Consider the following 23,761-nt stretch of genomic DNA (forward strand, 5'->3'; position numbering starts at 1 on the left):
CACCGAGAGTAATAGCACTTCGGAACACTTTGATAATCGTTTTCTATACTTTCTCCGTGAATGATTAATTCATCGATCGCTGACTTGGCGCTGGTGGATAGGTACTCTATGATGAAGGGGGCATATTCAAATCTTCCTCCCCAAGAGGAACATCTTAGTAGTTCACTGTAATACAGGAGGTCGTCAGCCAATTTGTCACGGGTGTTTTGGAAGGAGAGTTTTATCTCAGGTTGTGGCATCACGCAGAGACTGACTGGATATTTGCGCTGTATGTGGATTGAGAAAGCGCTGATTGATTGAACTTCCAAGTTTGTGATGGTTCCAAGTTTATCAAATGTTCCAATCTTGGATGTATATCTTTTTTATATTGCCAGCGACCTTGGGAGGTCTAGACCTACATATCCATGCACAGCCCTTGACTTTCTTCAATGCTGTAGACTGAAAGAATGATTCGAGTTCTTTGTAACATGGTTCATCAATATTTTCAAGCCAAACACATAGATTATTGTCAACCCGCCTTGAGTATTTCGCATCGATGTGAAAGGTGTGTTGTCTTGCACTGTCTCAGATAACAATGATAATTGATGGATGCTAGAAATCTTGGATGAAAGGGCCGTTTAATAAATCTCAAACATTTCAAACATCAATAATGGAAATATTTAAGAGTTATTAAACAGAAAAGGAAGAAGGTTCTTTACGGCAGTTGGTCATAATACCAGCTCACAGCTATTCTCTGAGAAGCTTTGGCATAAGGCTCCAATATCGATTGGAGAACCTACTGAGCATCAATTGTGCGAACAAAGGCTAGATAATAACAGTTTCACTATCTCATGTTTGCAGATACAACCCATAGCAGTTATGTGAATCTTGGCCGAAAGAAATCCATTGTCTATACTTTGTAGTAGGATGTTCTATTTTAATATGAAACATGCGTTGAAGCAATGATGAAGTAGCAGTATGCGCCAGTAACTCCGATGGTGCTTTCTAGTAAATAATTCGCCACAATAGGCAGTCTATGGATGACGTTATACCCAAAATGGATTTGGGTCCTCAATCTTGCTCAGAAGTTCACAGGGGAGTCTCTCCTAGACCGAACATCCTGATCGAGTTATTCCAGGCACTGATACATATGTTAGCAAGTAATTCAGCCCAAAAGACTTGAGTCGACTTACGCTTCACAAACTTCCTCGATGGAAATGCCCTTAACCTGAGCAATAACATGAGCAACACGAGCGATGGCCACAGGCTCATTCCGACCCTTGACCAAACATCCCTTCTGCCACTTCTCCTTCTTGACAGCCTTCGGTAACTCCGGGGCGCCAGTCAAAAATTTCGCCGACGCGTGTGAAGGGCGAATTTCGCACTGGTAGCATTGTTAGTGCTGAGTTATAGTAATTCCGAGAATATGCACTTACCCATGGTCCGTCCGTCTCAATCTGGAGCCTTTCTAGCGGGACAGCCTTCACAACCTCCAGATTTTCTTCGGTCTTCATACTGCAGCCATTGATACCGATATCAAGACCTAAGGCAACCAGTCTTTGCATCTCCTCCATTGTGCCCGTAAAGCTGTGTACAAGGCCACCTTTCGGCAAGTGAGGAAGCTTCTCGCTGATCAATCTCTCGAAATCCTCGCTTGCGGCGCGGGAATGGAGGAAGAGTGGCATGCCAATTTCTATCGCAAGGTCTAATTGAGCCTCAAAGTATTTCAGCTGAGGCTCCTTAGCGCTGTGGAATAGTCGGTCGTAATCAAGACCAATTTCACCAAAAGCGACAGCGAGCCCGGCTTCCTTGGACTTGATTGCTAGCTTCCGAAGCTCCTCGAGCATCTTGGCGGGTCCTTCAGGATATTCATCGAACAACTTGGCTTGACAAGGATGCACACCGACTGTGGCATAGCAAAATCCGGCTAAAGGATTCATTGTTAGAGCCTTGAACCAAGGACTTTGGAGAGGGAGAGCGTACGGTAGTTGCGAGCGATTTTGATGGCTTCCTCAGACTCTACTAGATCTGAACCTGTGACCATGAACTTCTGACAGCCCACATCCCGAGCCCGTTGGATAACATCATCCAGGTCACATTCGTGAGCTTGCTTTCCATGATAGGTGCCACTGAACATAGGATCACTCAAGTTGATACCGATCTGAAAAAAGAGTTAGCTTCAAATGTACTGCTGGTCTACTCGTAATCAGGAGAAACAGACGTCGACATATCTCGGTGGTTTGCTTTCTTCCCCCATGATGGTTGAAATGCCGCTTGAAGAGGCTGGGAATGCTGAACCAAAATATTTTACACTGCCCAGGCTAGGAACAGATCCTGTTCATATTGTTAGTTGATTATCAAAAAGAGGCCTATTCTGCCAAGTGGGGCCAGAAGTGCACGGAACAAATGACTCAATAGAACGCTCGGTGGAACATACTTAGCTTCCTCTGGGAATGAGTCAGAGAAGGACTTAAGAATACGATGTTTCTGTTTCCTGTTCCTGTCCCAATCGGGTTGCTGATATAGCGAAGTACGTTCAGGGGGGTACTTTTCAGGGACCTGATATGCATTCAAAGGGCGTTCTGTCTCAACCTGCTTGGCTTCCGACAATCAATACTGTCCTGTGGTGACAATGAGGTTTGACTGATAATATTGACACAGTTTGTGTTGAGGCACGAACCCCAGCCACATATATGGCTGAATTTTCGTAACGTGGCGGTGCATTGATAACGTAATCCCCTTCACACGGAGAGAAGTCCGCGTAGTAGTCGGTAACTCGCCGCGATCTGTTTAGGGTCCCGGTTCCCAGGATCATCAAGATCGATCGAAGTGACAGAGATCGAATACTGTTCGAAGCGTTAAGATTCAACATCAGAAAAATGTCCTGAAGACATGGAGTTGTCCTAGGAGTCATGACTTTTATTTCCAGGGGTCTGGAAGGACAATTCAAGTTCATACATTCCAAGGTTGGAAAAACAAACTTCTAATTTGTGAAGCTTCTTTAATTGGTGCCCCGGGGTAAGTCCGGGGACATTACCGGGGTAGAGAGGAGTGTCTCAATCGCGGAGAATGACCGTGATAAGCGCGCTCCGCCTTTCTACCTTGCTAACTATTAAACTCCTCTGGCTGGCTGGCTTCCACTTCATCATTATTGAAACGTTCTATAAACAATCAGCCCGGTCTGTCATTCTAATTAGAACTATCTTGGTACCTTCGCACTACTCTCGAAATGGCAAACCAGAAAGTACTTTCCATAGAGGAAGTCTCGGGGCATCGATCGCCCGAGGATTGTTGGATTGTGGTAGAGAACCAAGTGTGGGATGTAACAGATTTTCTTGAGGAACACCCTGGAGGGTCTGCCAGTAAGTGAGCTCTCAATTTGTCAAGGAACTTCTATTAAAGAATTCACCAGTTATTCTGAAGTATGCGGGCCGCGATGCTACTAAGGCCTACTCAGAAGTACATTCGCCGAGTGTTTTGAAAACAGGCCTAGAACCAGAGAAGCTCAAGGGAATTCTTGATGAGTCAACAATCGACGAAAATTGGATTAAACCCCCACCAGGTGAAAGTGCCAAGGTGCTTCTCGACAACGAAAAACCTTCATTGGAGACCCTGATCAACTCGCATGACTTTGAGGCTGTCGCTTCCAAGACTGCGAATAAGAAGACATGGGCTTTCTACTCTAGTGCATCTACAGACTTAATCACCCGAGACGCGAACAAGTCGTGCTTTGATCGTATATGGTTTCGGCCGCGAGTACTCCGCAATGTGCGATCTGTGGATACTCAGACAAAGATTCTAGGTGGCAATTATAAGCTTCCTCTTTTTGTTAGTCCAGCCGCGATGGCCAAACTCATTCATCCCAAGGGAGAATGTGCGATAGCTCGAGCATGTGAGAAAAAGGGTATCATTCAAGGAGTGGGTTCAATTTCTCCTCAGAAATCATTGTTTGCGTTACTAATATCAGTTCAGATCTCAAACAATTCTTCTTTTACTATGGATGAACTGCGAAGCACTGCTCCTGATGCAAGTTTCATTTTCCAACTATATGTCAATCGGGATCGAGAAAGGTCCGCCGAGCTTCTCCGGCAGTGCTCAGCCAATCCCAACATCAAAGCCATCTTCGTAACCGTAGACGCCGCATGGCCGGGGAAGCGAGAAGCAGACGAACGTGTCAAGGCAGATGAAGGCATTACCGTCCCAATGTCACCTTCCAAAGCGCAGAATGACAAGAAAGGCGGTGGTTTGGGTCGTGTTATGGCCGGGTACATTGATCCTGGTCTCACATGGGAGGATCTGAAATGGGTCCGACAGCACACCCAAAAGCCAGTCTGTCTCAAGGGCGTGATGTCCGCAGACGACGCTCTCATGGCGATGAAGGCAGGAATGGATGGAATTCTTATTAGCAACCACGGTGGTCGTAATCTTGATACTAGCCCACCGTCCATCATTACTCTGCTGGAGATCCAGAAGAGGTGTCCTGAGGTCTTTGATGCTATGGAAGTGTATGTCGATAGCGGAATCCGTCGTGGAACCGACATCCTGAAGGCCGTGTGCTTGGGAGCGACTGCAGTGGGAATGGGTCGAAGCATGCTTTTCGCCATGAACTATGGACAGGAAGGTGTTGAGCATCTCATTGATAGTAAGTTACCGCATCTTCCTACACACCTTCGATCCTTTCCTAGCCGTCCAATGAAGTTAACAAAACTCGTTCCAGTCATGCAAGATGAATTAGAGACTGCAATGCGCAACATTGGAATCACGTCTTTGGATCAGGCATCCCCAGACTACGTCCACACAGGAGATGTTGATCACTTGGTCCCGGCTTCTCACTCACACCCGTACGCTCGAGGCAAAGCGAAATCCCGAAAGCGGGGCTCGAAGCTTTAATGATTGAATTCTCAGAGGTTTTAAAAAGCTCATTTGAGGTTCTAATTATTTTCATCTTCAGGAAATATATATAACAGATCACTTTCAACTTCCATCGAAACATGCACGTTAGGGAATTGATCAGGATATCATGTAGCAGGTACATAAAAGATAGCCAGGGAACCGATCAATAGTTTTTTATTTTGGCACATTCTGGTTGCTTCTGTAGATGCAAGTTCCTCGGAATGTTGAATATTTTAGGTCACAAAAGAAATGATATTCAGAAGTCACTAGCGGGAGAAAAGTGGCTCGCGTCCCAGTCAGGTTCACCGCTAACCCTAAACTACACAAATTCTGCCACCCCCAATATCATGCCCTTGAAAACGCGCACATTATCATGGCGACCATGAGCCTTGTCGCTGCATAGACGGCCCGAAATTTTTCGCATATGATTCACCTGTTCGATTCGGCCGAGAGCATGGTAATTTGTGACATCAATGACGACATTTGTTCATGGTACCGACGCATCTCTGACTCAATGATACCTCTCTCTGTTCTGTAGGCTGCTCGCTCCATCCACATGTCGAAATATGAGGAATTCAGATTCCAGTTAGGGTTTCCAGATTCATCCCGCATGGTCGTCGCTTCCAACAAGCCGCGAATCTCGACATCCAGGCGGCGTATCTCTGTCAGAAGGGCATGGTAAAATTGAGTGACAGATCTAAGTTTTCCCCCCGTCTTGTTGAGCTGGGATCTCAATCGCTGAATTTTGAAATACATATCGAGCATTGACTGAGTTCCTTTGTTCCCATCTTGGTTCTTCTCATTGGAATGAGGTTGGGGGTCGTTGGTCTCCGAGGTAATTTGGGACTCTCGGTACTTGACATCGTACGCTTGGCGAGTTCTCGGTTCAGAAAGCGTCGAGTATGCCTCTTGGAGCTAGTCACAGTTAGTCACAGACATAGGAATACTAAGACCAAGGAGGATCGTGACCCACAAGTTGGAATTCGGCAGTAGCGTTGGGAGATGGGTTTTTGTCAGGGTGTTTAGCCAGTGCAAGGCGTCTCCAAGCTGCCTTAATTTCGTTCAGATTTGCACTAGGTGAGATCTGGAGGATTGCATAGTAATCATCCAAGCCCTGAGCAGGGGGCACGTATCGATTGCTCATTGTTGTCGCCGAACAAAAAGATGCACGCTAAAAGTTGGGTGCACGACTGAAGCACGTTTTTGTTCGAGCCTGGATCGTGATTGTCGGAGTATGAGGTAAAACGAACCCCACCGTTGGTGCCATCGTTTGTCTGTTCACATAGGTCTTTTCATGTAGTTCTTTTCGCTTTGTTTTCCTCCATCTCTTTCGGAACAAAGAATGTCATATCCTTATAATACTATCTTCCCCAGGCCGGCATTAGTATCCAGCTGCCGACAGCTAGTTATATGACCCGCCTCAAGCGCTGTCTATGTCAAGAATCTTAGTTCGTGAAATGGGGTCAAAAAGGCCCAAGTTAGGTAACAAAAAACCCATGGTTTCGGTTGAAATAAATGGATGGAATGTCTTCAACTCTATTATATGAAGTTAGAGATAAGTTCGATGGTCAGATAGCAAGTGTCTGTACATGAAAATACTCCACTACCTCCTTTCTTGATCCCATTCAAGTTCTCCAGCTCGCTCTCGTTTGCGCTCGCGTTCTCGGTCCCGTTGGAGACCTCTCTTGCGACCACTGCTGCCAGCTAGGTCCTTCTCTTTCTCACGAGGGTCAATCACCATTAGCGAGTCCACGTCGGCCTGGTGTTCTTTCTTCCAGTTCAAATCTTTGCCCAGGGTATCCTTGCCAAAGCGGAGCTGGTGGGACATCCATCCTGCCTCGTCAAAATCTCCATTGTCCGCCGTTGCGGCTTCCGGGTCATCCCAGGATTTGCACGACTGACAATTGACGATGAAATGTAGATCACATAGTTGCTCTTCTTCATCTTCTTCTTGATCTTGGCTTTTGGTATCTTTGTTGGTTTGTGGTTGATTATTTGATATTTGAGCTGAGGATTGTGTGTCTGCGCTTTCAAGTTTGGCTTTGAAAGCGTTAAACATACGGAGTGCTTCGTTCTCTGCTGAGCTTCTCGGCCCTGAGCTAGATGCGCCGTTGGTGGAGCTTGGGTGAGGGCGTCTCCGGCCTCGAATTGCAGTCTCAGGAATCATTGACTCAAGGGCTGATTTCTTGTGGCTCGAGTCGGTAGATCCAGTGTCAACATTGCGACGCATGGAAGCTTTGAGAGATGCAATTTCAGCATTCGTTCGTGAAAGCTTGGTTTCTTTTGCAGGTGTAGGGGATCGTTCAGGTTCTTCGGGGTCTTGTATAGGGAGTTGTGCCTGGGGTTCTGGTGTTTTCGGACGTTGTTTGCGCTCCGTCGATGGAGATCGTTTCGGGGACGGAGAATGTGCTCGCTTTCGGGGTTGTTTAGACTCTGCTTTTTGTGACTTCGGGGCAGGCGCGTCGCTAGGTGCACCGGGCAAATCGGCGACTAGTTTTGTGTTGAACTTCGGCTTCGCTGGTCGCATAGGCATCTCCTCTTCGCCTACGTCATCGCCAAAGCTCAGTAAGACTTTTCCAGCTTTGGGGTTCTTCTTCTTCTTTTTGACCGCCGGCTTATCCCCTGTCGATGTAGAAACAGTCTTGCGATCCTTCAGCTTGCCTTCCATCGGGCCCAATTCTCCGACCTCACACGAGATTACTTTCACCGGGTATACGGGCTTTTCGGTGCCCTCGACACGCTCTGCCTCGGCAATCTTTAACACATTGAAGATACTGTCTCCCTCCAATCGGCCAAACATCGTACATTGCCCATTCAACTCCCGCTCGGTATTGTCAAGTGTGATAAAGAATTGACTACCGTAAGTCCCATCCTCACTCTTGGCCATTCCAACTAATCCACGCCGGTTGAAGCGCAGGCGACTGTGTAGTTCATCTCGCAAAACCACTCGCTCGTTCGGATCGCGCGCTTCGGGGTCGTATTCGAATTCCGGGTATTCGTAAATGGAGGTACCACCGGACCCAGTCCCCGTCGGATCACCACCTTGGATGACGAATCCTGGAGCGACCCGATGGAAGATAGTTCCGGCGTAGTAGTTGTCCTTGCAGTGTTGGAGGAAGTTCTTGCAGGTGAGGGGGACCTGGTTTGCGAAAAGAGCGATATGAATTGGGCCAACGGTTGTGTTTAACGTGGCCGAAGCGGTCGGAGTCGGCTCAGTGGCATACTGAGTAGACATGTCGAAAGAGTGAGCGGCCGAGAAGCGACCCGGTGGTAGATAGAGGGTCAATCGGGGAGAACTCAACGCTCGTCGTCGAGTTCGAAAGGGCGCAGTAAAAAGTGGACGGACGTCATGCAAACACGTGACAGCTCCTCTATATATCAACTCAGAAAATTATTCAATCGAAAATCAAACTAGAGAGAAACACGCCAATTGCTATTTCTCATCTTCACTAGCCTAGTGCATATGCCTGAAGCTCAGTACAGTAATTTAACTATATTCCTGCCGGTTGCTCATGGACGTATATGTATGTTTGCCCACAGAAGCAACCATCAATTTCCCGAGGTCCAAGACACAGTCTACTCTAAATCAATTTGAAGATAGAACGCCCTGTTCAATCCATGCCTAGAAATAATGCCTATGTAGGTATGTAACAATGTTCACGCGATTTAATCTTTTCAATCGCTTTCATCGTCGGAATAAACCTGGCCCCCAGATCGCCATTGTCCATATCTGCCACCTTCGCTCCCAGAATTGTCAAAATCAAACTCCTCATCATCTGACGCTGCACGTGTGCGATATTTCCTGTAGACAGCAGTAGGGTCATCTTCCTCATCTGACGAGGACAGCTCTTCTTCCGGATACTCATTTGCAGGGTGATTTTCAGCTGTTTAGTAAGACATGATCAGTAAAGTTTCGAAGACGAAGAACGATAGTAAAACCTACCATTTGAGTCTGCATCCTCACTATCCCATTCCTCCTCATCGTCTTCGATGAAGTTCTCCCAGTACTCTTCGTCTTCTTCGGTGATGACAATAACACCAATACCCGAGTTGGGAGCTTGGAGTGCCTTGAGCTGCTGCTCGGACTGCAATTCAGCCAGCGGGTTAGAAAGCATATCACTTTCCTCGATCGGGCGTCGAATGTAAACATCATAGACGTAGTCATCATCATCGCTGACTGGTGTTGCCACGTCTGCTTTTATCTCATCGCTGCCTGCAGAGGGCTGGGATGGCACAACTCTGGGTTGTTTAGGAGGCCGGGGCTGGTGCTTCAAGGGCTGCGGAGGTTTGTATTGTGGCCGAGGCTGGGGTGATGGCGGAGCAAAGTTATCGTTGAAATTCCGAGGTTCCACCTCCATATCGCGTTCGATATCTAGTGCAACCTGTTCAAATTCCTTGGCGAGACGCTCGGATTCTTCGTCCCAGGTGCTCTGCTGCGCCCGCGCAGACTTCTCTAACGTTTCTGAAATATGTTCCTTTGCAGCAGAGATAGCGCCCTGTCGCTCCTCTCGCCACTTCTTCTCAGCTTGATTCACCACAGGCCGCTTTCTGGGCTTTGCTGGAGGTTCTGCCTCCTCAGGGGTCTTGGCTCTGACACTCTCTTGGCTTTCAGTCTGTGCTTGGTGCACGAGGTCTGCGATCATAGAAGCTTGACGCGAATGCGACTTGCGCTGAAGCTGCTCCACTAGAACAGCTATTCCTGGGGAAGGACCATCGGCCCGGCGCTTCTGAATACCGGCCCGGGATCCTGGACGTGAACCCGGAGTCGAGGCACTGGGTCTGGAGATCTGGAAGCGGCGCACAGACTGCGCATGGCGCGGCGAAGGTGGTACAGAAGCAGAGCCAGAATCCCGTCTAATTGGTCCTCTTTCAGAGATGGACGTACCCCCCACCGACGCTGGGGAAACAGATTGCGGAGCAGGAGAACTGTGGATTGCCCGCTGGCGCTTTTCTTCGGCCTCTTTTCGAGCAGCTGCGGCCCGCTGGACTTCACGGATCTCTGCACCTGGTGAGGTTGCTCGCACTGTGGGGATTCCATTCCTAGAACCGGACTGCGCAGTACGGTGAGGTGGAATGTGCAGACTACTCACTGACCGAGGACTACGAAGCAATCTCTGTGTGGCCGGATGAGAGGGCGCGGAGGCCCCAGAATCAAGAGGGCTGCCATTGCTGTTAAGTGTCACCCGATGAAAAACATAGTCAGTGAAGCGACGCTTTGTCAGGTGGTCAGATTGAATGTCTATGTTGTATTAGCGGACATTTTGTTATGAGGAAATAAACTTAGATATAGCGGGGTAAATTGTGGAAAGTTATATATTTGGATCAAACCAATATGCAAATTGGAGAGTCAGACTGTAACAGCAACAAGGAACCAGACGAGAAAATGCGCAATTGCAAACATGAAACGATATTGGTGATGCAGCATGCTCGAACAGTGCAAAATGTGGGGTAGAGAAGAGACGAAAAAAAAAAAAACAGAGGGAAAGGGGCGAAGACTTACAAAGTGTTTCCACGGGCTCCTCTTCACGTCGCCGCTTGATATTAATCTGTTCTGGAGGAAGTGTCATTTTCAAGACTTAAAAAGAGGTGACAATGGCTCGACTTGGAGAGTTTCAAGGTTGGAAAGATGGAAAGCTTGTCAATGACTCCAGATCGGGTTAAGGAAGATGCACGTGACTCCTTGCGATTAAGTCACTGCTTTACCTTAGGTGTCGCTATAACCTTATTTTATGACAATTTTTTTGACTTCAAATTCCATTATATCATAAGAGCCCATTTGATATGAATGCCCCACAATCCTATGGACAGGTTACAAAATATAAGGCGGCGGCAATAAGTAATGGCAATACTGACTGATGGATTTTGATATATGAAAATTGCTGTACTTTGCTTACTGCCTGGTTCTACTTTTGCTGTTTTATCAAAAAATGCACAGGTTTTCATGTACAGAGATGAGTTTTTGGAAGATGCACATGGCTCTATATTATTGTAGGATAATTGTTCATTCAGTCATCGAATAGATTCTTCCGGAAGAACGAAAAGATCCTGCGAGCAGATTCTTTGCCGACCAGCGGATCTAGTTGATCTATCTCCATATTTGCTATCTCACTAATGCTGTCCGTCTCCAAAATAAGTCGGTCAAGTGCTTGCGGTGTCACACCGGGGACAGCACGCAGCATATCCTGCGGAAGAAGATTGAAGGTACGATGCTCAATGCCAGCGGCAGCCATGACATCACCAGATCCGGATCCAGAGATATCAATGTCTAAGCCAATTTGAACAGCCCGAACGGGATCAGGCTCTGGGTTGTTCTTTTTGAGTTCGGCAAAGATCTCGGCGGTCTGATAAGGCGAGGATGACCAGATAACTTTGAGGCGTGGGAAGGCAAGCGTAAGAAGAACAAGTAAGTGCTGGGCACTTTTGGGGTTTGAAGAATTCGTCATCCCACTAGAGCTGGTGGCAGCCCCAGTGGTTGAGAATCCGGAGTCAGTCCTAATGTTGCCGCCTGTGAAGGCGTCAAACGTAAATGCCTTGTTTTGATCGAACTCGATCAGAAGAAGAGGATATTTGTAGTGTTGGAGCATGGTTTCGGCTTGGTTATACAGGCGACCATTCCTGAGGGATTGCATGAGATCCTGAACCGATTTTCGCTCCACGCAAATATCGGGACTGAGGATATAATCACCTACCGTGAGCTGAACTGGGACCACGATGGTGTTGTTTCCGTGTAAAAGAGACGGAAGGGCACTTCTGAACTCGCGCACATCGACTACCACCAGTGGCGGGGATGCAGTTGCCGCTAGTCGCCCACCTCCAGCGATCCGGGTATTGACTGTGCGGAGGAACTGCTCTTGTGGATTTTCAGCACTCTTGTCATGAGTCAAAGTGACAGCCATGTTCTAGATGATAGTAAGTTAGAGACCATTCGAATATGGTATGAACTTCGCGACTTACCCCTTTCTCCCTGATCAACTTGGTGAAAGAGTCCTTTTCTCGACGCACGGCACTTAGATATCGCTGCTCTTCAACCGAGCCACCATAATACATGAAATAGACCTTCACATTCCGTCCCGAGTGCGAGCTACGGTAAACCTCAACCCTCCGAATGAATGCAGAGTCGGGCTCATACATGATGATGTACCGCGGCCGAACTTCCTCAAGAATGTGTTCATCCATGTCCCCGTCATAGGAATGAATCGTAATGAGATCATTCATATCGTAAAGTTGATAATAGTCTTCCATGTCCTCAAGTTCGTCAATATCGATTTCGATCTTTTGCGTTTCCTCGACCTCAGTTGGCTGAATCTCATTAAGAAGATTGATGACTTCACTAGGCTGTTCAACCTGGGTTTGAACACTGCTGTTTGGGACACGAGCAGCTGCAGAATTTACTGCCCCTCCACCTCGGACTCTCCGACGCTTGTTAGGAGGAGGCCTTCCTTGTTGTTGCCTTTGACCTGATGGTGTCCCTGGAGTTCCGGGCTGGTCCTCGTCCTGTGATAGATTTTTATTCACGTTTGAAAGTGATTTTTTCCAATTGAGGTAACTTCGCAATCGCCGCCTCATCATCACATCCGCTGAACCCTCTTGATTTGGTTCATCTTCATCTTCATTTCCATGTCGGGGGTTGGTGACTCCTCCAATCTTGGTACTCATGGTGCTGATGTACTCGCGAAGCTGATAACACGTTTTGACCGCACTGCACATGATCAAAATGGTGTTATTTGATTCATCTGCACTGTTTGGGTGCAAGTAAGCATCATATTCAATTTCCTGGAGTACGTCCGCAAGTACGCTCCATTTTGGGAGAGGTTCAAGCACGGGTTGCAAAGCGGCCGAAAATGCGGCCGAAGATGTTGTATCAAGCTTCCCTTCATATGCTCTTGACTTCGCAGTTTGGAAAAGAACATGGGCAGCATCAAGAAAAAGCCACGGCGAGTAGTTATAAGAATTGGACCCAGGAGGTGGCGCATTGGCCATAACAATTGTATCCAAGAACTTAACGAAAGACACCGCGTCGTATGTAAGTAGAGCCCTGTATTATCATTAGCGCCATAATAGGAAGACAAGGACAGGGGACATACTGAAGAATTGATTGCAGATCTGTCAGATCGTTGACAATTTGCTTGGTTCGAAAGGTCACTCTATGCCATATTGTTTGCAGCTGCCGTCTGATCGCTGCAGCGAAGTTTCTGTGAAGGGCACTGTCTAAGGTCCACTCTTCCATATCCAGACCAGTGTTGGTTTTGCGAAGTTCTGCAACACTGAGCTCAACGCATTCAAGAACTGCGTTCTGAATTTCTCGCATTTTATGGCTCATTGGAACTTCTAATTCGATAACTTCGGCCTTGCGATCTCCTTCCAGTGCCTCCGACACGGAGACGTGAAATCTGGGCCACAAAGATGCCTTTCGCAGAAAAAGATTGCGGAGCATATTAGCCAAGGGCGCAAATCCTGTGGTAAATGGCTCTGGAGATTCTGAAAAAGCTTTTAAAAAGCCTCGCTTATTGGATTGTCGGTATATGCGCACGATGAATGCCTCCAATGACGTTGCAATCACCTTGTCGGCATGCAGGATGACCATCCCTGTTACTTTCTCGGGGTCGAGCAACTTTGACAATAAATCCGTGACCAATATCCTCGATGTAACACTCAGAATACCACCCTGGGCGTAGATTCGCTCTCTGGGAGATTCAATCAGCACAATAGCAATGAACCTGGAATGTAAGAAGCATTCACCTCATAGACACAGTCGCTTTATCAGTATTGATTGCTTTCAATCCTCTGGCCAGTGGAGACTTGCTGCGATCGTTATGCTCTGAAAGCGCTGTTCATGCGGAGTGTAAGTTACCACGCTGCGTAAGCCCAGTAGATATCGTACCCTCTCCAATCCACTCATTCTCTCGATCATCCGCCCCGACCACCAACACCAAATTATTGCCAGCCACATCGTGGAAATGAAGGAAATTCGTTATCAGTTGTAGAAGGCCCAGGCCGCGAGCAAGTACGACTAGCTCATCCTCGGCGCGTAGTTCGGTGAAGATGTCCTGCTGATATTGCTGGTTGAGAGCATTAGTGATGTCACTTGATGATCTGAGAAAGGTTGGGAGTTTACCAGGGGCAGTGACAGCTTCACCGGCGCATTGTTTCGTTCCGGAGGCATGAGGAGCCTGTCTTGACGCGTTGTTAGAGTACAAGATCCCGCGGGTGAGTCGTCGCGAAGTCACGTGGTGACTTATGATGCAATGAGCGGGAGCAAGTATCGAATATATCAATGTGATCAAGCCGACGTGCGTCCTCCTATCGATAGCTGCATATGAAGCATTTTCCCAATGATACAGAGTCTTTACAAATCGGACACCTGGTCTGTAGATGTAGCGAGGTATCGTCACTTCTCTAAGTAGTATTTCGGAGTGATATATTCAATTATTGTACAAAGTTTACATATCCTGATCATCTTTATTCCAGGAACTCCATCACCAGTTTAGGAATCTGAGAAACGCCCTCTCCTCGAATAGCGCTGACAGGCACAGCTTTCACTTTCTCTTTCCAGCCATCAGGATGTCCAGATGGGTGATCAACCGTGCCTTGCTGCACAGCGGATAGATATTCTTGGAGAGCTCGGTATTGGGGTTGTGTGTGCTCGAGATCAGCCTTGGTAGCCACGACAAACCAAGCCTTGGTGTGAACAGGAGGCATTGGGAGGCGAGGGAGAGATCTACTAGGCGTGTTGAATGACTCGTGAGTCGTTTCGTCTTCGAGCTCTGGGAATGCATCGGAAGGCGAATCCCAGTCAATCACACCCTCCGGCTCATCGGCAACAGACTCTGCTTCTGTGTCACGAAGTCTTTCATACTCGCCGAGTTCATGCCATAGCTTCTTCAGCTCTTGTACGGGGTCACCGTTGCTCAGATCCAATACAAAGGCCAGGATGCCCGCCCGGTCAATATGTCGAAGGAATCCGAGGCCAAGGCCTCGGTCTAGGTGTGCATCCTCAACAAGACCCGGGATATCTGCAATTGTGAAATGAGTTCGGTTTTTCTTTCCCCGGTTTTCGACCAGCGGTCGACCTTTATGATTATCAACGATGACAGTGCCAATTTGTGGGGACAAAGTAGTAAACTCCCAGTCCCCAATGCGAGTGCGGCTGTTCGTCAAAGATCGCAGGAGAGTACTCTTTCCCGCGTTAGGCTTTCCAACCAGGCCAACATCTGCCAGCAACTTGAGTTCAAAGTCAAGCTCCAGCCGCATTCCACCCTCGCCCCGGGAAGCAAACTTCGGCCGGCCCCTAACACGACCAGCAAAGTGAGGGTTGCCTAACCCACCGGCACCACCAGCGGCCAACAACATAGGCTTGTCCATTGGTGCTGACAGATCAAGAAAGATCGGGGCTTGAGGTTCCATCGCAGCAATAGCCTGTCGGCGCGGTTTCAATCGAGGAAACTCCACCGTCAAAAAGTCGGCTGGATTGGCACCAGGATAGAGCACCCAGCGGTCAAAACGAATAGGAGTGAAATCGGATTCCTCCTCCTCTTCCATCTCCTCCATCTCCTCCCCCTCTTCCCCTTCTTCCGTTTTCGCCGGTTTTCCATGTAGGGCACGTTGCTCACGCCGCTCTTGCTGCTCGAGCTGCTGCTCCTCGTAAATTTTCCGCCTCAGAGCTAGCTCTTCTGCAACCGGATCATGACGAGATACCTCGCGAACCACTGTGCCAACGGGAACCTGGATCAAGACATCATCACCACGTTTCCCACCCATGCTTTTGCCTTGTCCGTTTCTCCCTCGGCTAGCTCGGATTATACCCCTTCGAGCAAGTTTGTGCAGACTGGTCAAGCCCTCCACAGCTTGGATGTAAATGCCTCCTCCGCTGCCACCATCACCTCCATTCGGAGGACCTTCTTCAATGTATTTTTCTCGTAGAAAGGCAACACAACCGTGGCCGCCAGCACCAGCATGCATTGTGACTGTGCATTTGTCCTGGAAAATGAAGCGGGAGTAGTCTTCTGGCGACGGGTTCAAATGCGACAAATCTTTGGCTTCATCTTGAGGAGGAGTATCGGCGAATCGTGGGGCTTCGTTCTCGGTGGTATATAGTCTCCGAGGAGGAATTATGGCTCGAAGGATTCGGGGAAGGAGGATTTGTGAGTAGGTGAGTCGTCCAGCTCGAAGCGGCTGCTTCGAGAGAAAAAGACAGGCCCGTTGATGCGCCATCATGTTGTAGGTGTTTTAAAATCAATTCTTATTCTGGCAAATGCAAGGTGTGCGCAACCAAACTAGTTGTTGAGCATGGTTTGTAGATTGGACCAATATGTATAGGCTCAGCTCAAAGTCGACGTTGATGAAAGAAATGCTAGACCTTGAAGCTGAGCTGCAGTCCGAAACCAAAAACCGAGCTCTATCGATAAGCGTCACGTGGTGATAAGCCACATGTTTTGGCACGTTTCTCACCGTGCAGCTCCTGGCTGGTACTTGAGAATCGAGATAGAACTCCTAGATTTATGATTGTATATTTTCATTATTAGCGTCTCAAAAATGCTGGCCCACAGACTTGATCATACCAAGCCCATGTGCCCAGCGGCGCAGCTAGTAAATGGCCACAAGTTGACAGACTGGCACCTTTACACCACCCCAAATTCTAATCATACATTGTCTCGACATGTCTAACATTATTATATACAAGAAATATACGGATATACGGTTCACATAATGGCTCCTTTCACTATCAACTGGAATCAAAGTCTTTAGATCAAAATAATAAGCGTCAGACACCTCGGCTAATTACCAACGGAATTCGCCGTGTCTCCATGCGATAAGAAACTGATAGACTCCAATTTCCCCAACGTCAGAGCAGCGGGGTATTGCGCCGGCCCCTCTCTTTTACCCGATTAAGCAGGTGGTCGGACATTCGTATCTCATGCAACCATAGCGGGGATATTGTGCAGCTCTGTATAAACGAAGTCTTCCACGCATTGCTGACACGCCTTAAAGGATTCATTCCAGACCATCAAGATGCCGCTCAACTCGAAGGCTATTTATGCAAAGACGGACGCTGATTTTGTCCCTTTTGCTAGTCGGAGAAGTACTGTTCACAGCAAACATGGCATTGTGTCATGTACGCAACCGTTGGCAGCTGCTGCGGGGCATCGCATTTTGAGCCAGGGTGGAAATGCAGCGGTATGTTGATGTTTCAGGATTACTAGCCTATTGGAAGAGAATTGAAGACTAATCGTTAATTCGTTTGCCAGGATGCTGCTGTTGCTGTTGGTAAGTCTCGAGACTCTTGTAAAATCAATATGAAGACTACAATCTGATCGCATGACATATTATAGCTGCCGCAATGAACATGTCTGAGCCTGGCTCGACCGGAATTGGCGGCGATATGTTCTGTCTATTTTACAAGGCTGAAACTAAGAGAGTCCATGCGCTGAACGGCTCAGGTCGATACCCCGCTAAGGCGACATTGGAACAAGTGCGCAAGGACCTGAACTTGGCTCCCGGTGCACCAGGGAGCATTCCTTTCTTGAATGCTCTCGCGGCAACAGTCCCCGGCGCTGCAGCAGGCTGGGTGGATACAATTGAGAAGTTTGGAAGTGGCAAGCTGTCATTGGAGCAGATTCTGACACCTGCTATTGAGATGGGTGAAGAGGGCTTTGTAGTCTCGGAGCTTGCGTCCCACGGTGTCAGTGATTGCTCTCGTTTGTATTATTTCTTATCTATAAGCTAACATAAGTCTAGTGGCAAGAAGCTGAGAAGGATATACGTGCCGCGTCACCTAACTTCCGCGAAATGCTAAAGAAGGATCCAGCCGCTAAGGACGGAGTGCGTGCCCCTCTCCCTGGCGAGATAATGAAGAACCCCACATTGGCGAAGACTTTCCGTGCTTTGGCAGCCGATGGAAAGAAGGGCTTCTACCAAGGTAGAATTGCAGAGGAGATTGTGAAGGTAGCCCAGGATCTGGGTAGTTATTTGGACCTCGAGGATCTTGCTCAACATGCCGCGCAGGGTACACAGGAAGTGGATGCCATCTCACTCAAGTTCACCGGCCAAGACAATGCATCCAAGCAGTCACCAGGGACCAATGGCACTAACCAGGGTGTTGAAGTCTGGGAACATCCGCCTAATGGCCAGGGTATTGTCGCACTCATGGCCCTCGGCATTATGGAAGAGCTAGAGCGGGCTGGCAAGATCCCCAAGTTCAGCCAGGACCAACACAACTCTGCAGAATACCTCCATGCTGTGATTGAAAGTGTAAGAATCGCCTTCGCTGACGCGGGGTGGTGGGTGACAGACCCTGATGTGGAGCGAGTACCCTCGCAAGGCCTTCTCGCTCGTAACTACCTAGCCGAACGGGCGAAGCTGTTCTCGCCAGACGGTGTGGCCGAGCTTTTAGACCATGGCAGCCCAGCACACAACCATTGCGATACAGTTTACTTCGCCGTGACAGACCGCGAAGGGAACGGCATCTCGTTCATCAATAGTAACTATGCTGGATTCGGCACATCTATCATTCCCGCCGGCTGCGGCTTCACTTTGCAAAACCGTGGTGCCAATTTCTCCTTGCAGGCTGGGCACCCGAATGTCCTGGCCCCACACAAGCGGCCCTACCATACTATTATTCCCGCCTTGATCACCAATGTGGAGGACGGCTCTCTGAACTCCGTGTATGGTGTGATGGGTGGCTTCATGCAGCCACAGGGCCATGTACAGGTGCTACTCAACATGCTTGCATTCGGATACCACCCTCAAGCAGCTCTTGACTCCCCGCGTATTTGCGTCAAGGCACCAACATCTGAGGATCACGACCGCACAGTGTGTGTCGAGGAGGGGATCAGTGAGGAAGCCATTGAGGGATTGCGCCGTCTAGGCCACAAGATTGAGGTGTTGAAGGGTTGGGAAAGGTCGATGTTTGGTCGGGGGCAGATCATTCGTCTACATTATGACGATGATCAATTGGTGTATAGTGCAGGCAGTGACCCGCGTGGCGATGGAATGGCCTTTCCTCTACTGTAAATTAGTGGGGTTCTGTGCCGCTTGAATACTGATATGCCACCAGACCTTGGACTTGGCCAATCAGCGAAAGATACGACTAGATAGACTTATATGCTCGGTATTTCCCGTGGGAGATGCCCCAGTCAAAGTACGATGTTTCAAAGGGTGGTGTTTTCGAGCCGTTTCGAATGATATTGCCAGTAAGATCTAGAAAAGTAGATAGAAACATCGAAAAGCATCCAAAAGTATTGGACTGATGACCAGGCAAATACTTCTCCCGGCTCAGGTCAGAGTGAAACTCTTAACATATAGACGAAACAAAATCCTAAACGCCCCACAAGTGCCGAGATCGAGAACGCTTCAACAAAGATATTGACACGTGACTGACTGATAAACTGACAACGCCATGATGGTATTCAAAGACAGGAAATTTAGATGAATAAGTGCAAGCAATGGGTCCGAGGATGGCAGTATATGCACAGGGTGGATATCAGCTCATTAGAAAGATTTCATCAAGAGAGGACCCAAGAAAATCAGTTCAATTCGTTGTCCTGCATGCGCAGGATAAAGTTGACCACAACAGCGGCCAACAGGGCGATAGCCAAGATAGTGGGACCAAAGCGGTCATCGAAACCGCTTTGTCCACGGCGCCGAATACTTTGAGCGCGCCAGTGGAATGTGATGACTGCATAGATCATCGCAGCCATTGCGATAAAGGTGAAGAGGGCCGCAGAGATGCGACCGATACGATCACCGAAGTTCAGCAAGCCGACGGCCAGACCGCCCAAGATAACAGTGAAGTTCAACCATGACAGGAACGTGCGCTCGTTGGCGAAAAAGACCTTGGGCTCGACACGGGTAGGGAGGGCGATCCGCTTGCCTGGAAGATGTTAGTTTTCTACCTTACATTGGAATACATTGGGAGGGATGTGAAGCGGATCGACGAATTATGGCCTCGGAGATGCCCACGTAGCTCGGGGCTTGAAGCCTCAAGCATATCAATTGATTTGTTGGCATCCCATCTGCAACCTGCATTGGAAAAAAGCAAAATCACTTACCCGGCGCGGTTTGGAGAAGAGGTTGGCTAGACATGACTTGAGGGGTGCACTGGCGGGAATGTGAAGTTGCACAGAGGGTAAGGGGTGAGATTCCAACAGCAGCGACCCGATTGAGATTTTGTACTTTTCCAAAGCTCTCGAGAAATGTGTGGTGATGAAAGAAAGAGAAGATCGAGAGTAATAAAAGAAGTGGCAATTAGCCAATCCCCGCCGAATGACGAGGGCAGTCGCGACCGCTGGTGCCAACTTTGGGACCTTACCGCATTTGGACTAGTGGTGGTGTAGCTCTACCGCTGGTGTCTGCACGTGCGTCCACTGCTTACATCGCTTGGTTCACATTCATTTCCTTTTTCTTTTAGCACGAAAAAAAAGTCACGAAAAAATTAATTTGGTCTGAGACTTATACGAAGACACCTTCCAAGCTTATATCCATGGTTATATTTCTTTTCAAAACCTAGAAAAACTCTGTAAGTATTTCTGAGTATTCCAATGCCAGAGAATATCATTACCGTTGACCTTCCAAGGTTATTGGCAATTGCTTAACAATGGCAAGACTTGCAATAAATTGGCTGGCCATGAACTAGACCCCACTATGTCTATCCGCTAACAATTTAGACTCAATTGACCTTTACCAATAGGATAAATCATGCACCTGTGGCTAAATTGTGGTCTACGAACGACTAACCTTCACAAGGTAATTACCCTGCAGCACGGATTAGCAGTATCAGTGGCGCGGTGATCATCCGATCTCTTCTCAGATTTTATCTCCATAGTATCACTATCATATTCCTTTTCAATTTTCCTTTGAAGTAATAAGTGACATCTGCGCACCATTCATGTCAACTTTAGAACTTTAAAAACGAAAGCTTTACGATCTGAAATCAGAAACCCACAGCGAGTGGAATCTGGGCCCTTTTCATTGACCCGCCACATCTTGCGGGAATTGTCGGCCCGGAGTGGACTCTCGGCTCCGGGCTTGGTTTCAGGGAAAGTCCCGATGTCTACGGAGTACGGAGCTCACCATGCCATTTACCAGCATATCTTGCTCTACCATTTTAGGTAACCGAGCACGTGTCAGGTGCGTTTTAGGTGGCATTTGATTTTTCTTCTTCTATTTCCATTAGCCTAGTCCACTAAGTAGATGCAGCCATTGACCAGTCCATAATAGGCAGGAGTGCATCTAACTATATTTTACCGAGGTGGGGTGATTTTTCAGCCACTTGGGCATGGACCATGCGAGCACCAGTTTGTCGCATCTAGATGCTTCCCTTGTTGTTGACCCCGAGACGAGATTTCATGACTCACGTAGTATCTACAGCCCCCACTTCCACGCTCTCTCTTTTACAGATCAATCTACTCACCACCGTGCATGAAATCCCCGGAGTAGCTATTTTACACGACCAAGAAATATCAATATCCTGAATTCCATGTATAGGTGCAGAGTAACTGAATCGACATTCAAAAGTTGCCACAGAGATCCTATGAAATGCCACCCGATCTGGTGCAGGGACCTATACGAATGACTGACCGAGCACATGGAACTAAAACGTGTTATGCGGAAGTGAAAGGCTGAGAAAAAAAGCAGCTTGTGTTGGGAGCCCCAACGCGGCCTCAGGCAAACACACAACCACTAAGCCCAATTAACCTACTAAACAACCTTATGCATAGTGGACCTTCTTCTAACCTTATTGTAAACAGGTTTAAATTTAATCCTTTATCAAATTCTGCTAAGTGCATATTATGCGGAATGATCGTGGAATTATGAGCAAGAACTGTATGTGTTTTCTGCAAAGATAGGCGCTTCCCATGACTGCAAACTTCATGTGAACTACCATCCATATAGGGTGTAAAGCATTTATGCCCTGATGATCTCCACAGTTGGTCTAATCAATAAATCAGGCTTAAAAATTGTGGCCTGAAGATGCGTTGTTGCAGATCATGATCTAGCACAGGTGTGGCGTGACGAATTAGATCTGCATTGCATATCCCATTCTGGGTAAGCATTGCGAGTATCCAATCGCAGTTCGCTGCCAATTATTCAGATCCCACCCACGGCCCCTTGAAGCAAAGAATGTGGTGGGCCTTGAGAAGAAGCAAAACTCAAGCGCCACAGGACCTCGGTTTGATCATGATCCCGAAAACACATGAGGAACAACTAGAACCAAGGCATAGAAGTAATATCTAGTCACGTACCCCCATTCAGTACTCCGGGAGTCTTCACCAGTAGATCAACATGGGCGTTCCCAACAATCCTAGAGACTCTATGAAGTCAACCTGGCGACAAGACAAGAGTCAATGGTCAATCCCTCACAAAATTCTGGAACATGCCAATGTCTACCATGTGGATCTTGACAGAGAGGTTCCCGTCCATCCTAAGACAGAAAAAGTGCCGTATTTGTCTAACTGGCAAATGCAACGCTGGATCCTGTTCTATGCCTGCCTTCCACTTGTCGCTCACCAGATATTCGTATCGGTCTCGGGATATCAATTTCACCCAGTGTTCGCTTTCATCTACTACTACCAAGCCGCACGTCTGTTTACATTCCGGGAACTGCGCTCGATCCGCGAACTTGGACACAAGCACGGATTCCTGGACGGGGACAAACATGAGCGAGATGGCGTCCCTGATGCAGGAGTGGGGAAAACACTTCTCTCAGTCTTCCTCGGGGGACTTTTACGTCCATTAGTCTCCGTCTACCTTACTTACAACAAGACCGAAGCACCTCTGTCTCTGAATTGGACATGGGTGTTTGTCGAAGTGAGTCTTTACAGCGTCGTTGTGGACTTTTGGTTCTACTGGTACCACCGCCTTATGCACGACGTGAACGGTCTCTGGAAGTACCACCGCACACATCACCTTTCCAAGCATCCTAACCCGCTACTTACAATATATGCGGACTCGGAACAAGAATTTTTTGATATTCTCGGCATTCCTTTGATGGCATTTTACACGATGAAGTCCATCGGTTTGCCTATGGGGTTCTATGAGTGGCACATTGCCCAGTTATATGTCTTGTTCGCGGAGATCGCAGGACACAGCGGTCTTCGGGTCCATGCTTGTGCCCCAAATCCCATGTCTTGGCTGATGAAGAGGTTTAACATGGAATTGGTTATTGAAGACCACGATCTTCATCACCGCAACGGGTGGAGAAAGAGTCATAATTATGGCAAGCAAAGTCGTGTCTGGGACCGGATTTTTGGAACTTGTGGAGAGCGGATTGAGAGTGTTGACTCCAATGTGGATTATGAGAACAGAGCAACGATGCCTCTATTTTAACAGCACTTGAGAGTTTACTTTTCATTAGATCATTATGGTCTTTGGATCGGTTAATGAATACGATAAAGTAGATATACAGGAACCAAGAACATAAAGAAACCTTCATTTCTATGTTCATGTATTGTAAAACGTCTCTGCTATTCTGTGGGAGAATGAAAAGAATCATCTGGTAGATCTTTTGATGCTGAAACTACTCAAGGGGGGAGGTAATTTATAGTATATGCCGGCGTATGGACTGTGTCGATATGACCTTGACCTCTGACTGCTATAGGTCAAGAGTGGCGAGTACATTAGTATTGATGCTTCCTGTTAATAGAGCATAAGGTGTTTATGCTGCCCAGTAGTAAGTTGCGGCTGAGGTTCTTTCCTAAGAGCCATGCATAGAGGACATAGTAATAACATTGATATCAGCGACACGTCGACCCATGCTTGACTCCAGCTCTTGTCAGTATTCTATGCGTTTGTTATGTTTATTGATTATGAAAAATGTTTCCTTTATAGGGCTTCAATTAATTGAGTGTATACATTTGCGTTGCTCATTTAATTGCCGGATAAATTTGCCTCA

General features: G+C 47.7%; 10 protein-coding genes across 10 annotated transcripts; 3 read left to right on the plus strand and 7 right to left on the minus strand.

Annotated features, from left to right (window-relative positions):
• Positions 1-1,068: 1,068 nt before the first annotated feature.
• Positions 1,069-2,236, minus strand: N7520_006058 (3'-5'-exodeoxyribonuclease; the record flags this gene model as incomplete). Its single annotated transcript, XM_057139992.1, has 5 exons — positions 1,069-1,120; positions 1,173-1,363; positions 1,416-1,906; positions 1,963-2,140; positions 2,201-2,236. The coding sequence occupies 5 exons, from the start codon at positions 2,234-2,236 to the stop codon at positions 1,069-1,071; spliced, it is 948 nt and encodes a 315-aa protein (XP_056993998.1).
• A 972-nt stretch (positions 2,237-3,208) lies between these two features.
• N7520_006059 (FMN-dependent alpha-hydroxy acid dehydrogenase) lies at positions 3,209-4,869 on the plus strand (the record flags this gene model as incomplete). The annotated part of the gene is made up of 4 exons (XM_057139993.1): positions 3,209-3,341; positions 3,392-3,897; positions 3,952-4,621; positions 4,697-4,869. 4 exons carry the CDS (start codon positions 3,209-3,211, stop codon positions 4,867-4,869), a joined length of 1,482 nt encoding a protein of 493 aa, XP_056993999.1.
• Positions 4,870-5,301: 432 nt separating this feature from the next.
• Positions 5,302-6,016, minus strand: N7520_006060 (J domain-containing protein; the record flags this gene model as incomplete). The annotated part of the gene is made up of 2 exons (XM_057139994.1): positions 5,302-5,787; positions 5,846-6,016. 2 exons carry the CDS (start codon positions 6,014-6,016, stop codon positions 5,302-5,304), a joined length of 657 nt encoding a protein of 218 aa, XP_056994000.1.
• A 459-nt stretch (positions 6,017-6,475) lies between these two features.
• cwc27 (putative peptidyl-prolyl cis-trans isomerase) lies at positions 6,476-8,107 on the minus strand (the record flags this gene model as incomplete). The annotated part of the gene is made up of 1 exon (XM_057139995.1): positions 6,476-8,107. One exon carries the CDS (start codon positions 8,105-8,107, stop codon positions 6,476-6,478), a length of 1,632 nt encoding a protein of 543 aa, XP_056994001.1.
• A 440-nt stretch (positions 8,108-8,547) lies between these two features.
• N7520_006062 (Iwr1 domain-containing protein) lies at positions 8,548-10,439 on the minus strand (the record flags this gene model as incomplete). The annotated part of the gene is made up of 3 exons (XM_057139996.1): positions 8,548-8,756; positions 8,816-10,111; positions 10,373-10,439. 3 exons carry the CDS (start codon positions 10,437-10,439, stop codon positions 8,548-8,550), a joined length of 1,572 nt encoding a protein of 523 aa, XP_056994002.1.
• A 438-nt stretch (positions 10,440-10,877) lies between these two features.
• On the minus strand, positions 10,878-14,035 carry N7520_006063 (ssDNA endodeoxyribonuclease RAD1; the record flags this gene model as incomplete). Its single annotated transcript, XM_057139997.1, has 6 exons — positions 10,878-11,771; positions 11,827-12,907; positions 12,957-13,556; positions 13,612-13,699; positions 13,754-13,931; positions 13,988-14,035. 6 exons carry the CDS (start codon positions 14,033-14,035, stop codon positions 10,878-10,880), a joined length of 2,889 nt encoding a protein of 962 aa, XP_056994003.1.
• A 296-nt stretch (positions 14,036-14,331) lies between these two features.
• N7520_006064 (GTP-binding protein Obg) lies at positions 14,332-16,086 on the minus strand (the record flags this gene model as incomplete). The annotated part of the gene is made up of 1 exon (XM_057139998.1): positions 14,332-16,086. The coding sequence occupies one exon, from the start codon at positions 16,084-16,086 to the stop codon at positions 14,332-14,334; it is 1,755 nt and encodes a 584-aa protein (XP_056994004.1).
• A 795-nt stretch (positions 16,087-16,881) lies between these two features.
• N7520_006065 (gamma-glutamyltransferase family protein) lies at positions 16,882-18,882 on the plus strand (the record flags this gene model as incomplete). The annotated part of the gene is made up of 4 exons (XM_057139999.1): positions 16,882-17,046; positions 17,118-17,136; positions 17,202-17,551; positions 17,608-18,882. The coding sequence occupies 4 exons, from the start codon at positions 16,882-16,884 to the stop codon at positions 18,880-18,882; spliced, it is 1,809 nt and encodes a 602-aa protein (XP_056994005.1).
• Positions 18,883-19,394: 512 nt separating this feature from the next.
• On the minus strand, positions 19,395-19,953 carry N7520_006066 (putative vacuolar transporter chaperon Vtc1; the record flags this gene model as incomplete). Its single annotated transcript, XM_057140000.1, has 2 exons — positions 19,395-19,741; positions 19,920-19,953. The coding sequence occupies 2 exons, from the start codon at positions 19,951-19,953 to the stop codon at positions 19,395-19,397; spliced, it is 381 nt and encodes a 126-aa protein (XP_056994006.1).
• Positions 19,954-22,152: 2,199 nt separating this feature from the next.
• On the plus strand, positions 22,153-23,196 carry N7520_006067 (sterol desaturase family protein; the record flags this gene model as incomplete). Its single annotated transcript, XM_057140001.1, has 1 exon — positions 22,153-23,196. The coding sequence occupies one exon, from the start codon at positions 22,153-22,155 to the stop codon at positions 23,194-23,196; it is 1,044 nt and encodes a 347-aa protein (XP_056994007.1).
• Between the last annotated feature and the right edge of the window lie 565 nt (positions 23,197-23,761).

The sequence above is a fragment of the Penicillium odoratum genome (genome assembly GCF_028828045.1).
Source record: "Penicillium odoratum strain IBT 22623 chromosome Unknown utg000005l_segment0_segment0, whole genome shotgun sequence".
Taxonomy (NCBI): domain Eukaryota; kingdom Fungi; phylum Ascomycota; class Eurotiomycetes; order Eurotiales; family Aspergillaceae; genus Penicillium; species Penicillium odoratum.